Consider the following 15,873-nt stretch of genomic DNA (forward strand, 5'->3'; position numbering starts at 1 on the left):
CAACAAATGATCCCACAAATGGTATTTGTTGTTGAAAATCAGTTCTCAGATGTTTTCAACAAATTAACAATGATTTTTAAAATAATGTAATTGCTTTTATTTAGATAAATGCTAACATAAATTTATGAATCCAGTGATAACCTACAGGATTAGTTTAGTGCAGAAAACCCGGTGTAAATATCTCTTATGATTTTCATGATATATATTTTCAAAGTTTGGATTGCACAACTTTTGAAACATACTGTACGTAGTATGCACAATTGCTAGTAGGTGGTTTCCTGGCGCCTGATTTTCAGAGCTGGCGCCTAGCTTTGAAGAAAATTTTTCGAGCACTGCACATAGAGGTTCGGATCCCACTTTAAACTGTAGGTCCAGTCCCAATTAGCCTTGCATAAAGTGGACTTAAAACACCAAATCAAATCATGTTTTAAGGGTTTATTTTGCAGTTCATTTCGAATCATTTCGTGACAAAATATGGTAACAAAATACACCTCACACTTTTCAAAAACATGAAAATGAACATTACAATGTGTTATTTCACATTTTGTGTTTTCGTCAAAAACATAACATGTATGCCCCCATCAGTGGCAGTGATTAGGGGGACAATTGCCCCCTCACTTTATGCCACTTTTGCCCCCACACAATGCTAAATCTTATCTACAAAGGGAAATATACTGTCTTTGACCTTCCAGTTTTGGAACCCAATCGCTGCCACTGGCCCCTATTGATCGTCTTCATCATCATAACTAAAATGGGAGGAGAGACAGCAGAGGGGAGGAGGGGGGGCTATATTGGCTGATGCAGATGGAGTACTAATTAATCCCTGTTTTAAAAGTAACTTCTCTTCATTCCAGGATTCCTTTGGCCGCCGGTCTCTTCAACCGAGAGGTGTACCTGGAAGGAATGAAACGGCGAGTTGCCGCGATGACTTCCAAGCAGAGTTCAGCCGTGTGTGAGATACAGTGACGTGCATTGAATTATAGGACTTCTTTAAGTGTTTGAGATGCACAACGAGATTCGTAATAAACTCAGGCAGCACTTGATTTCCTTTGTGGAGATATTCTAAAATATTGTAAAGCCTTAGCTGAACAGCAACAAAGTGTGTGTAATACCTCTTGTTGAAACAAAGAAGTTTTATTCTTAATGATTGTAATCATTTTGTAGAAGTTTTCCTTCCTCTCTTTCACCAGTGAAGTGTCGACAGAGACAGGACAAAAGCTGTTTATCTGATTACGTTTATAAGCATTTCATTGGTAATATAATTAATTAAGCCTTCTTTCCATATTAAAAATGCTAAATTTGCTAACCAAGGCAATTTATTGACATTTAAAAACACTTGACATGTAACGTTTCTACCTAACCCTGATAGAGGGTAGAAATGTTACATGTCAATCAACTGCCTTGGTCAGCAAATTTAATGTTTTTAAGTATTTCATATTTTGCAAGGTACAAAGTAGAGATAACCAAACCTGGATATCGGATAATTTTGTATTCAGATTTCAAATATCCACATATAAGATATTCTGATGGATTACCCTCATATTCAAATTAAGGGCTATCCACATATTCTTTTATTCGTCAGTTTCGTATTTCACTATGGATTTTCTACAAATCCTTCATCAAATCTGTTCTATCCAGATATCTGGCCACAGTGGCTCAGTCGGTAACGCATCTGATTACCATGCTAAAGGTCCCAGGTTTGATCCCCGGCCAGTTCAAATCTGGGAACTTTTCTAACGGAAGCGGCTCCGGCGCCCACCCAGCGTCGAATAACAAGGCTACCTGGGGGAGACCCTGGGGGTGAAGGCGGTCAGGGGCATGGTGCTGATCACATCACCCCTACTCACGACCCGGATCAAGAAAGTGTGGGGCATCCCCTATATGCCTTCATGGCATGGTGCTAAGCACAGGGCAACACTTTACCTTTTTACCAGATATCTGAATTATCTGGATATTCATACTATCTAGATATCTGGATTATCTGTTGCATCCGAAATCTGGATATCTGTTATTTGGATTTTGTAGCCATTCCTAGTACAAAGATATATTGCAATATTGAGCTGTGGTGGTTGTGTCATAGGGCATCTGTCTCCCTGTGTAGAGTGGCTGTGGGGATCTCCCAGCCCTAGATCAGTAGGTACCTGCAGGCTACCTTGGAGGGTTAAGGTAGATGGAGGATGGTGATCATATCACCTCTAAATATGGCTGATATCTAGAATGTACGGCACTCTACCTCCGTAGAGTGCCTTCATGACACAATGTAATTCATGGGTGTTAGCGTAGCTTTTTTAATACATATCAGCAGTGGCGTAGCATGAGCATTTCGGATGGGAACGCCAAGTTAGAAGGAAGGGTAGGCCTTCTTTTTTTTGCTTAAGAGTTTACTTACGGAATTAGCCGATATATGTATTGTTTATTTAAAATCTCATTGTGTTTATTACATTAAGTCAGACGGGTTCCGATAAAACATGATACATGCTTGTTTTATCTAGAAAATAAGATGCCTCAGTGTGCAATAAATGCTTGCAGCACTGGTGTTTTATACCATTTTTAATTAGATTGCTCAAGTCAGAAACACCGTACACCATTCGGAGTATTTTGCTCCACACGTAACACATGTGTAGCAAAACAGTATTTTATAATCAAGGAAACCTTTCGGCATGACGCAAGTAATTTAAAAAACCTACCTGAATCACAAGCGCCTCTAGAACAACAGTAAACTTCATTTTTGTGGATGAGACAACTATTGATTGATTTGGTTTATTTTACTTCACTTTCTACCACTTTTGGCTAATCGCAAATATGAATATGAGTGATGATATTGATGAAGAGACACTCACAAAGAACATGCGTAGGCCGGGATTCGAACCGGAAACCTCTGGCGTCTTAGCACGCTGTGCAAAATCTTCTGACACGAAGGTGGGTGGATGATCCAACAATCGTACACTCTACTGACGTAACAGTGCCTATTAGTAGTAATTCAGAGTTTCAGACCACTGTTTATTGTATCTTGAGAATGCTGATAAACATTTTAAAATAATTTTGTCAAGAGATCATACGATGTTAAGAGTTTTGAAACGAATGCTAAACATTTCCACTGGCACAATATTAGGCAGTTAGATACTAACGAAAAAATATTTTTTTTAAAATAAATAGTTTTGTGGGTTAGGTGGTAGAGCAGCCACAGGCTGAACTTCTACCACGAGGACTTTATCAACTTGTTTGACAAAAACTGTTTTGTTCTTTTAATTTTTAATGCACTTCACTGTTCTTGCGATAAATTACCCAATGCAGTGGTCATTAAAGATACGTCAGTCAATATTGCGTATTGTAGCATCACACAGCATGAGCAGAGGCACGAGCACGAAAAACCGGGTAGAAATTCTACTTCTGTCGTCTGCATCGGAAGAACAGCGCCTTGAATCGGAAGGCAGGAAAGGTCACATGGCCCCTAGAACCAATCAGGTGCTCATACGCCCGCGTATGGCGAGAGCATTTCGCCCGTGCTGTAGAGATCCAAGCCACAAGCTTTCCCTCCTTCTCTCTGCCTACAAGGAGAGCTGTTAGTGGAGCGTTGTAGACGGATCGCGAAAAATAGCTTTTATAATGCCATTATGCTCAAACATGTATATAATTAGTCACGTTTTACTTTATATTTACAGCATTTACGCATTTTTAAAATTTTAAATCAGGGAACGCCGGGCGTATGGGCGTATTAGGATGCTACGCTACTGCATATCAGTTGTACTGTATTTGATGAAAGGATGAAAATTGACTATCAGTTTTACACTAACACTGCTTTTATTCAATCGCCCAAAAAGCAAGTTCAGTACAGATAGAAATGTTGCATTCTTAGCTTTCTACAGCAGACTGGTACAGTTGTAAGTAGGGGTGAACTGATAACCAGACTGATGCTTACCGATTCCCACCAATACTGAGGCTTCAAAATTGTAATAATTACAATTTGTTCAAAATGTTGATTAATCGTAGTGTGCAAGTATTCGACTCCAAATAAATGCATCAATTTACCAAGGGTGCTCTCCAGTCGTGGTGGTCGGGCTGGTACACTGCTGATGCACGCTTCGGCATTCTGTATTTCAGGGGCGATTCCTCCATGTAGGAAATGAGGAAGTTCATTTATACTTGCTTCCAGTTGTCTACTTTTTAGGAGTTTAATAATAATGTGCATTATAAAATTATGAGCGTACAATTGTGTGTACAATTGACTAGGTTAGCTACTGTCAAGAGTTGACTGGTGCCGCTCCTTCCAGCCGCAGCCCAAAGATGATGGACACACACTCTTTGCTGCCCCGCCTGAGGGACCTCGCTGGTATCGCTACTAACAGATGGGCGAGGAGTGGAAAAGGGGCAGGGAGGAAGATTGCGGTTTTTAAAGATCCAGCGAGGAAGCATCGAGGGGTTCCTCAATCAGTGGTGCCAACCCCATCAAAATGATACTAAATGTAGCACAGTTTGATCTTCGTTGGCACCTAGCATCGTGCTTTTGGTATAATGGTAAAATCTAGCATAATCTGCGAACGCTAGTCCCTGGGAGATGGAAATTGAGTTCAAAGAAATATGTTTTCAGGAAATAGAAATAAAATTACATCCAAATCTTATTTATACTTCACCGGCGGACTTGTTTAAAAAAAAAAAAAAGGGAGTATGCATACACAGCGACAAGCTCTTTTTACAACCATGCCACGATCCATCCTCTATCTTTTCTTTATCCTGTCGATTTTGTTCATGAGGAGATTTTATGGCAGGAAATCGATAGAAGGTTGGGGATGAACAAACATCTTTCTCAAACCGTTTCAAGTTCTATGCTGAACTCATTTCGTTTGTTGAGCCATTCTACACAATTTTGTGGGAGAATTAACAATATCACATAACTGTAGTGAATAATAAGTAACGCAAGTTCAAAACTCGAAAAGTATATGCACAATTGAACTTAAAACTGCAGTCATCTGAAAAAATAGTTAATAATAAATCCTAGCACAATTTAGAAGCATTTAGCATAATTTCAGAGTTTAAGCAGCACTTTTTATTATCCTCAATCCACACGACAGGGAGAGAGGACAAAATCGAAATTCCTGCAAAATCTAAAATATCGTCAATGCTATTTTCGTAGACTTTTATAGCTTCACATTAAAATATTTCATAGTTCAAGAGGGCAAGGACCTGCACCTAACATTCAAAACACAATGGATAGTACAAGCGATATGTGTGACTGTAATTTATACACTCTAAAAAAGCCACGAGTCGCCACTGCTGTATTTCACGGTGTCCTCCAAAGCTTTAACCAGGTTAAACCATGACGTCATCATTTTAAACTGACATCCAGAGCTGGTGCGGTTGGTGAATCAAAATGGTGTCGCCTGCTTTGAAACTTCTGATTCATATCCGTTCTGTAGGCAATAGTATGGACTGTCACGCTGATTTTGTTGCACGGAGTGAGATAAAGTATGCCGATGCATCAAAACAAGCATCTGTGTTCTGCTGCAACTTGCAGGAAAATATCCATTCGCAATATTCAATATTTTTACAAAAGAATACCACTTAAATTCATAGTGCACATGCAAATTGAAAAGTTGTTAAGTGAAAATATGTAGTATTCGTGAAATATCTTCTGTGATTTAATCACTATTAGTGACTTTTTCCTAATAAGCGTGAATATGGATGCACTTTCCTAATCTAGGCTTCATTTGTTTCAGTGTGAAGCTTTCCAGACTTCACCGAATTTGACGTCATTTTTGGTTCACCAGTCTGATGCATGCTGGTGAATTCTTAAAGCACGGCAAGAGTTTTGCTTGACAGTATTTAAGAATTAAATCAGAATATAAAGCTCCCATGTAAGACCAGAAAAGTACCCACCAGTACCAGTACTAAATTTTAAATGACACCAATACATTATCATTTCCTTGCCTTGCCAGTGGTATGTTCAAGGTTATCTGCATGATCAGCGGGCTCTGCGAAGAAACAGTGCATCTGGGATATTTTAAATGGCTCACCCAATCTTGCTCATCAACATGATTTTTTCCCCCATGAAGTACTTATATATAACATTTACAGATATTTTTCTGATCCAATATAAATTTAGAAATATCTTGAAGAGTAAGTAGGTGACTGCAATAGCTGTAACCTTTGAAAAATAAACTATGTATTTAGACATTTACTTTATAAAACTTGAATTATACTTTTATATTCATAAAAATAACACAATGTAACAAAAAAATATTTTTTTTCTGTTCCTGGGTGGTAATTGTTATTTCCTAATTCCTTGTGTTCCAAAAGTATAGAAAATGGCTATTATTCCTCATAAACTTTGTTTTTGTAACCAGGACAATGATATTTTCAGATTTACCCTTTTCCAGTGCACATTTTTTCTCATTACAAATAAAGAAGATAAATAAAGTGTCATATTGCATGCTGTAGCATATTTGTGGACTCCCCTATAACTGAAATGGACAAGTCTTGGCATTCTGCCAGCAACAATAGTGAAAATCGTGCAGTTTGAAGCGGTTCATTGTCGTTGTAGCTGCCTAATTAGATACACGTTTACAATGGCATCAAGAGGATGCAAGTATATAGCACACGAATTTTGTTATGTCTGTGGCCATTTTATCAAGAAAAGAGGAAATAAGTAGTCTGTCAAAGAATCTGCTAAACTGTGTGAAGCATACAGAGCATATTTCGGCATGTCTGTAGGGTAACAAGACAAAACCTGTTACCTCATTTCACCTGTGAGAACTGCAAAAAAACTCTGGAAGGTAGGACAGAAAATTAAAATGTAAAATTTTAATAATTTCAATTATATATTAAATATTTAGGGTTTTCTTAAAGAGGCCTAGAATTTTTTGTTTATTTCAAATTTATTTTGAAACATTACTTTTACTAACACCTTACATGTTTAACATTTAATAAACATCTATATACTTTATTTTTACCCACATTAATGTTGAATTGTACATCCTGTTTTGTAAGATGCTTGTGCACCTAACCAATAGTAGTGCACCTAAGTCACAAGGTTTGTGTATAGTTGTACACCTGATTGAAAAAGTTAATAAAAGTATATAATTTTGTGCATATTAAATATATATCTACATATCTCATATGTGAGATATGTTGTGAAAATACACATTAGTTTGTTTTTGTATTTTGTCTTTGCAGGATGGTACAGAGGAGAAAAGAGAATTTGGCGGGAACCCACTGACCACTCAAGTAATTGCTGCTTTTGCATGGTGGATCCTTCCAAACGTCGGGCTGGAAAGAATGCGCAAGCTATCATATATCCGAATATACCTTCGTCCATCGCCCCTGTGCCACATTGCCCTGAGTTTCCCGTGCCCACTCCGAATAAAAATCTGCCCTCTTCAGACGAGAGTAGTAAGTCAAGAGAGCGAGGAAGACATTGATCTTGATACAATTTTCGAGCCGAGGAGAGAAACCCATATTACCCCAATCAAAAGGACCTTAACGACTTAATAAGAGATCTTGGTCTCACCAAGTCCAATGCAGAACTCATGACGTCCAGGCTTAAGCAGTGGAATTTATTAGATGAAAGTGTGTAAATAACAGATCAGAGGAAGTGTCATCAAAGTTTTTCCAGCTTTTTCATAAGTCAAGATGGACTCTGCTTCTGCCACAATGTCATCGGTCTGTTTGAAGAAATTGGAATTGACTTCAGTCTAAGTGAGTGGCGCCTCTTTATTGACAGTTCGTCCAGAAGTCTTAAAGCCGTGCTTCTTCATAATGGAAATACATACCCGTCTCTTCCACTGGCTCACTCAGTCCACCTCAAAGAGGATTACAACAGCATAAAACGATTGCTAGATACCTTGAAATATGATGAGTATGGATGGGAAGTCATCAGACACTTCATAAAGAACAAAGTCATAGGATTTCTAATGGGTCTCCAAGGCGGTTTTACCAAGTTTCCTTGTTATCTTTGCCTATGGGACAGCAGACACACCAAAGCACACTACAACACGAGGTATGGCCACAGAGGACAGAGTTCTCTGTGGGAAAAAAACAACGTCAAGTGGGAGCCACTGGTACACCCACACAAGGTGCTAATGCCTCCACTCCATATTAAATTGGGCCTGATCAAACAATTTGTCAAAGCTTTAGATAAGGAGTCAGCAGCCTTCAAGTACCTTCAAGACTTCTTTCCTACGCTGTCTGTTGCAAAGATCAAAGCCGGTGTCTTTGTCGGCCCACAGATAAAGAAGCTCCTGGCGTGCGAAAAATTTCCCAAGAAGCTCAGTGAGAATTGAGAATGAAAATGCTGCTTGGAACAGATTTGTCTTAGTGGTTAAGGGCTTTTTGGGCAATCATAAGCCCGAAATGTATGTGGAAGTGGTTGAGAGACTGGTGAAGAACTATGGCAAAATGGGCTGCAGGATATCCCTGAAAATTCATGTCCTCGATGCTCACCTACATACATTTAAGGATAACATCAGAGCGTACTCGGAGGAGCAAGACGAGCGTTTCCATCAAGATATATTGGACTTCGAACGTCGCTACCAAGACCAGTATAACGAGAACATGATGGGAGACTATATTTGGGGGCTCATTCGTGAAAGTAATGTACAGTATAATCGCAAATCCCAGAAACTACTCATTTTTAAATCTTTTGCAATAATTTTGTTCACAACTAGAGTGCAAATATATGTCACTTTTGATGTATATGTGTTTGTCTTTTTCTTTATGTAAATGAAAAACACGAATTCGTATATTTTCTCATTGAAAATGGGTAAAATTCAAAAATAACACTGTCCTGGTTACAAAAACAAAGTTTGAGGGGAATAATAGGCATTTTCTATGGTTTCCAGTCAGAAGCCTTTAGAAAATAAAACTTACTACACAGGAACAAAAATCGTGTTACAGGGTGTAATTCATACACCATGGCCGTGAGGTCTAAAGCATCATGATTTGGGTTCCGGCTAAGGGACACACACAGGTTCAAGTCCCCTGAGGTAAGCATAACAACTTTTCTCCTGAGATTTCAGCCTGTGTATGGGACTGGTGGCCATCCACCATAGTAAGGAACTTTGTGAACTATGAATGAGTAGCATAACCCTGTCATGGAAAGCTAGAACAACAAAATGACAGAATTTTGCACTAAATTACAGGCTGTTTATAGCTATACGTATCATATTTGTAAAATCATTGACAGTAATAAACTGTTTTTAATGCTTATATTGGCCAGTATCAATAGAGCACCAATTAACTTCTCATGCCCTCTCTCTCTATCCCCCCCGTGCCTGCCTGACTGTCTTATCAATTCAACTTACCTTCCCATGTTTTTAAACTTTGACTATTCTTGTCTTAAACCCCTGAAGAAACCACATGATGTGCCAAAAGCTTGAGTAAAAAGTAAGTACATGCTAAAACTGAATCTCTGTTACTTAGAGAAATGATGGCACATGGTTATTGGCGTAGCACAGTTTTCTGTGGCCCCTGCAAGTAAAATATTGTGGGACCCTTAGTGAAAAAAAAAAAAATACTTAGAATATTGTATATACCATTGATGATGCCAGAGGGGAACACATGTACAATAGTTGGCTATCCCTTTTTCCCTTACAGTTATCACTAGAGACCGGAATTTAAAGGGATTCTTTATTTTTCAATAAATTCATGGAATAAACACCAACAGTGTTGATAACACTAGGGAACAAATTTTTTTTTTTTTTTTGCCTCCAGAGCGAAATAAGTTGCCTCTTATGGAAACAAGTGTGCTGAATTCAAAAATAACAACAAAAAAAAATGCTCTTAACACGCAAGATTTTATTTTTACAGGTAGATTTTAGTATACATGGAAATATGCGTAACAAATGTACAGAGCCATGAATTGTACATCATGTAAGTACATGTAAATAATATAAAGTATCATTTTATAAGGAAATTAGTAATCAACCACTAGTCAGAAGTAATTAGCTTGCTTCAGATAAGGAAATTTGAACAATACAAACGCATACGTTTACTTGAGAATAGGTAAAAAATGTCTACCTTTCAATGAACGTCTTATATTCAGTGCTACTTTCTCGTTTCGTATTCCAACAGTAATCCCCTAACATGGCTGGGTCCCATCGTCCTTGGTAACGATACTCTTCTTTGGATCAACAAGCGCCACATATTCCACATTTTTTCTCCAATTTGGTATTCATCCCTCATTCCCCAATCATTAACTACAAAATGACGACTTGTGTCGCGACTGTCCCACAGGCACAAAAAGCAGCAATGTTTCGTAAAAACCTCCTGTAATCCTGTGAGCAAGGCAATAACCTTGAGATCAGCACAGATTTACTATTCATATTTATTATAATTTACAGCTGCTAACAAAGCAGACATTGTTTCGTATGTTTCCTTCGTATTTAGAGCATGGAATAAAGGAATTGCCATTATGCAGCAATACAGCTTTCATACTTAATTTTGATGAGTCTATGAACAGTCTCCAATTGGGTACTGAATGTCGAACACCGAACTCATTCATTAAGAAAACGATATCTACACAGAAGCACATATTTTCTCTCATTGTGAAATACTTGGAAAACTGTTTGTGACGGTTTCGATAAATGGAAATTTTTGTGTCTTTCGCAAGCAGTTTCCACTGCTGAAGCCTTGAACCAAGAATCTCTGCTTCTTTTTTTCCCAAATTTAAATCGCGTATAAGATCACTTAGCCCATCATGCATAATGAGGTGCACACCATCATCTTGTTCGTCACAATGGTATTCTACGTCGATTGATGTTGACGGCTCGTATGCGGTATCTTCATCTGGTGCTTGCACAACCTATGTGCATGTGGGGGGGGGGGTGGAAATGGTAGTTCCTCGCTGTGGTGTACCGGTGTCTTATATATAAATTTACATAACTTTTCGAATGAAGTAATTCTTTCCCTTTCTTTTCCAGGTACACATCTAGCCTTATTTTCCAATGTTCGTATACCTTATACCTTAAATTTTATTTTATTAAAAATTAACATTATGAAAAATTTTTACGTGTAGGAGAATTTTGAGGATTAGTTCCGCTTACTACACTACAAAACACATTAGAAACAGTCATTACTTTCACAGGGGCAAAAATCATGTTCCCTAGTGTAATTATCTACCACCAACAAGATTACATAGTTTTGACTTCACCTTTTTTCCTTTTTCAGCCTACATTCCTATTCCCACCTTTTTTAGAAACATGTTCCTTGGTCCCTTTATTGACAAGATATCAAATATTTTGTATGACTGTTTTTTTTCCTGAACAAACCATTCAACAATTGTCAATTTGGTGCAGCTTAGAGGAAAGAAATAACAAGCACCTTCTACCTTACCATCCCTCCATGAGTGTTGGGAGTACAGCGATTGTTGAAACAATGCAATCTGGGCTTAAGCAGCAACAAACACATTATAAGCAGCATGCCTGTTGGGTTGAAAGTGAACTTATCTGCAAGATTTAGACTTATTGTGAAGTTTTTTAGAATACATTTAACTTAACTGTGTGACAGTGACAACAGTATTGAGTGTCAGTGAAATGGCGAAGCCAGCCAGGTATAAGTGGCAGGAAGCGACGGAATGCGGTAAGCTGTTGCAAGGAAGATTTCATCGAAACGGATGGTAAGATTATTCGCTGTTTTTTACCTTCAATAAAAGGAAATGAAAAAGGACTATAGTTTACTTTTGCACTCCACTAAAAATATTATTTTAATTGAAGGACTCGGGTGTAAAACATGGTAAGTAACATTTTGGTAATTTTTTAATTACAAAGTACAATGTGGCATCCTTCAATTTTAGAGTGAAATTGCCATGTCATACAATGTGCATTGGACTCTGTACAGCCTTCTGTAATTTGTCAACACTACATGAAAATAATTTATCTACAGTATAGTATCTAATAACCTTTTTTGTTAATGAACTCAGAAATGACCAAAATGTCACTTACCATGTATTACACCCGAACCCTTCAAATGAATGCACAATATACAGGGTGTCATTTTAATAGTGCCCACGGACCATGGAAACGTATAGAGGACATCAAAACAAACAAATTTTCTCAGTAACATTTTTCTCGTTGGTGCGTTGTTTTTGCGCTACAATCGTTCAAAAAAGCCCATTTTGCCTCCTGAATGCTGGCAACCACACACAACATTTGATTGCATTTGTGATGTCATATCGCATCTTGAAGCGATGTGTTCCATGTTTGCCAGAAACACACATATTCTGTGAAAAATGACATAGCTACAATCAGCCACATTATGTACCGTAAAACAAAACTAGAAAACACGTTCTGTAACCTATCAGGAAGTAACAAATGGTAGGAAGAAAATAGAATTCAAGTGGAAGTAGTCATATTGAATTTTGTCTCAGCTTACATGTCAAATATTTGCAAATCTAGTTACTAAGTTGGCATCTACAATTTAGTCTATCCACTTCGTCCTTCTGATTCTAGTTCTCTGTGACACTGAACAGAAGACAAAATAGAAATGAAAGAACTCAAAATTCCAAAAGAAAGTAACACATAATGTAATGTATATTCAGGGCATTATGGGGCAAGTGGCAAAAATGGTTGAAAATACAGAGATAAGTATACGGACTGAATGCACATGTAATAGTTTGCAACTGTGAATATGGCAGTATATTTGCTACTGATTCATCATTATATTATTACTGTGCTTGTACGTGTTTTAGCCGTAATGTAACAACGTGAACCTCAGATACTTCCGTTATCAGCACAAAAGTACCACAAGGCATCTGGACACAAACCTGCAGATGTCAACCTTGCAATGAGATTTGCAAATATAATTGACATGTAGCTGGGCGTAAACAGCCACATGTAAGCTGTAAGTCCAATAAAATTTATTGTTGTTGATATTTGACATGTAGGCTGAGACAAAATCCGATACTGACACTTCATTTTGAATACGTTTTTTACCATGTCTCATATAGTTGGTTCACTTCCCCCTTCCCATGAGATAACTGCTGATCTTCTGGCTGGTAGGCTATGATGTTCAGTATACTGGACGCATTTCTCGCTTCATTTTACAGCTAATAATGTGGTTGGTAGTTTGTCCTTGTGTGGTCCTTGCAACACTGTCGTGTGCTGTTTCACCAGGCCTCCCGCACTGGTGCAAAAATCCGAATAAGGTTAATTTCGGAATTCATTTGTTCGTGCATGAATTAACCAGCTACCAGTCGTCACCACCATCGATGCTAAATCCTAATTTTCTCATTACAAATTTAGTTTATGTATCTATTAATCAATGATGATCACTTGTACGTGATTTTGTATTTTATTAAATGCCTTTCCCTTCTTAAACATGTATAAGATAAATCGTATTTTTAAAGTCACTAGTTCTACATGACGTAACATCGTTCCATATGATCTGTCATGGACGTACACTAACTATTTTAATAAGGATGTAGAAGAACAAAAAATAAAAACAATGGCTTATTGTGCAGATTTTTATTGTAAAAACTGTCAGAAGAGGAATCCAGAGCTGTGTTCGTGTTCTGTCATATCCTGAAAGGTTAGTTATTTATGAATTCTGTTCGTTCTTTATGTAAAAATAATTTCCATAATGTTAGTTTCCACGGAGAATAATTCCTAGCATGTCTTCGTATTCTGTATTTTGCTTCATTTAAGTAAAAGGACATGTGTTAAAAAAACGTCTGAAAGATTAAAGGTTCGATTTTGTGACTTAATGTTATTTATAAGTTACACAGGAGGATAGGAAGCCAACGAGAATAGTAGGAATGACTTGAAGTTTGTTTGAAGTTCTGAAAAGCTCATTTGTGCATGTTATAATGCAGAAAGTTGCAAGTTATCGCGCTCCTATTCGCTTCTGCATGAAGTTTATTTCTTCTAGCATTTAAAACTTTGTCAACATGTACAGGAGATGAAAAAAAGCGTGTAAATATTAAAGCAATGAAACCTAAGGTAACGGTTTCTATCGTTCTATGATTTTTTTAAAAATTCTCTTAGCAGGAAGACTAATTATCGTAGAATTTTAGAAATCATTGTCACACGAAATTTAAACCTTTCTTAAAGTAATTAGCACTCTGGATTTTTTTTTAAAAAAATATTTATGTTGAAAAAACAACTTAAAAATTACCTTACGCAAGCTTGCACGCTTCCCAAGGACAATGTATTTTCCATTGACAAGGGACTGTAAGTATCGTAGACTAGTGGGAATTAATGTAGAAGTAAATCGGATCCTTAGTAAAATGAATTTAGGTAATTTATTTATAATGCTAAGAGAACCAAACCTGGCCTGCCTAACCTAACTACGAAAGCATACATCGAACCAAATCATTAGTAATCACTAGTTTTGGAAACGAAATGAGTGTAACTAACCTACATGTGCAATATATGCAAAATATTTTACGAACATTTACACATGTGTTACTGTAAAGAAAAATCCTTTCTCACTGGTGCCACGGGAGGAAGATTTTGTGTTTCAAAATGCATTTTAATCTATGTGCTTTAATCCAACCCTACAGAATTATGGATGTTACTCCTATTATTAATAATAATATATTTTGTTGATGGAATCATCTAATTATACCTGTAGTTAATATTATTGCTGTAATAGCTCTTGTTGTTGGTCATGGGCTTTGATCTACTAGATGGTATGGGTGATTTTGATTTGTTGACATATTTCCTGTCCTGGTATGTTCTTCAGAAATATGTTGTGTCATAACATTTTTCTTGAAAGCACTCCCGCGAATAGATTCCATGATCCATTTAATGACAAAAATTGCATTGTTAGCCAGTTGTAGGTTAGGCAGTAAGCTTCAGGGAGTCTTTCTAAAAGATAATGTGGTAAAACTTTGCTTCATATGTTAGGAAGTTTAGTGCAATATCTATAATATTTTTTTATTTGCATTACCACACACTGTATGGTGCCATAAGAAGTAGTTACGGTGAGAAATAATGTGAAAATTGGGTAAAAATAAATCAATTGAATGGTGACAAGCTCATAAGATTTTGCGCAATTGTTGAAGGAGCTATCATAGAATGGACCCTTATACATTTGACACTACTTTATTCAACAGATACAGATAGTGATCTAATGCATATTCATTTTCAGTAACTTTTCTTTGTGTTGACACGCTTTGACCTTAGCTCACTAACAACTCTTGCATCTTGGAATTTATCTTTTTTGAGTGACATAAAATGCAGAACGCTTTGTCTTGCATAGTTATATGTTTCTAAAATAATTTTTCGTCTTTTATTTTTTTCGTAGAGCTGAGATATAGTTGGAGAAAATATGGCGAAAGGACTTGAGGCACAAAACATACAAAAGTTACAGAGTTTGTGGAGACAATTTTTCAGAGAAAATGTTTATGAATTCTAATAGAAATAAGTTAGTGCATGATGCATATACCCAGATGTAGAACCAAGTAAGTATATTGCATTTCTTATGGAATAACATTGTCATCAGTTATGTGGCTCATGCATAAGAAATTGTATTTTCCCTTTTCTGCATTAAAAAAATATATGCTTTAGAGATAAATTTTGCTTAAAGTACATAACACCTGACAACACGATACATTGCTTGAGGATGTTAGAAACAAATGTATTTAATGTTTCACTAAATATTCCAAGCAGGATGGATGAAAAATATATGATTTTCAGCTAAACAGTCCTGTAAAATATTTGAAAAGTTTGATTAAAGGAAATAAAATGCACATATTTTTCTGTTTGAGACTGTACGTATGTAAACCTACTATGGAAATGTTTGTTGAGTGTGTTAATGATGCTTTAATAATTTCAGTAACTTTTATTCCAGTGAAAGTCTGTAGGACCTCAAAGAGATTATCATACCTTATGCAAAATATATTAATTACTAGTGATTCAATAAATATATATATACCTGAAT

The 15,873-nt window shown here is 36.9% G+C and overlaps 1 protein-coding gene across 2 annotated transcripts in view; it reads left to right on the top strand.

Moving 5' to 3' along the window:
* INPP5E (Inositol-3-phosphate synthase) overlaps positions 1-1,126 on the top strand; it is a 77,393-nt gene extending 76,267 nt beyond the window's left edge. The window contains exon 8 of one of the 2 annotated variants that reach the window (XM_083144101.1): positions 836-1,126. In XM_083144101.1, coding sequence (XP_083000227.1) covers positions 836-956 — 121 coding nt within the window. In that variant the 3' untranslated portion in view covers positions 957-1,126. The remainder of the gene's footprint in view (positions 1-835) is intronic. The other variant, XM_083144102.1, reaches the window with a different exon arrangement.
* Positions 1,127-15,873: the final 14,747 nt, after the last annotated feature.

The sequence above is a fragment of the Lepisma saccharinum genome, chromosome 22, assembly GCF_977018435.1.
Source record: "Lepisma saccharinum chromosome 22, izLepSacc3.1, whole genome shotgun sequence".
NCBI classification, from domain to species: Eukaryota; Metazoa; Arthropoda; class Insecta; order Zygentoma; family Lepismatidae; genus Lepisma; species Lepisma saccharinum.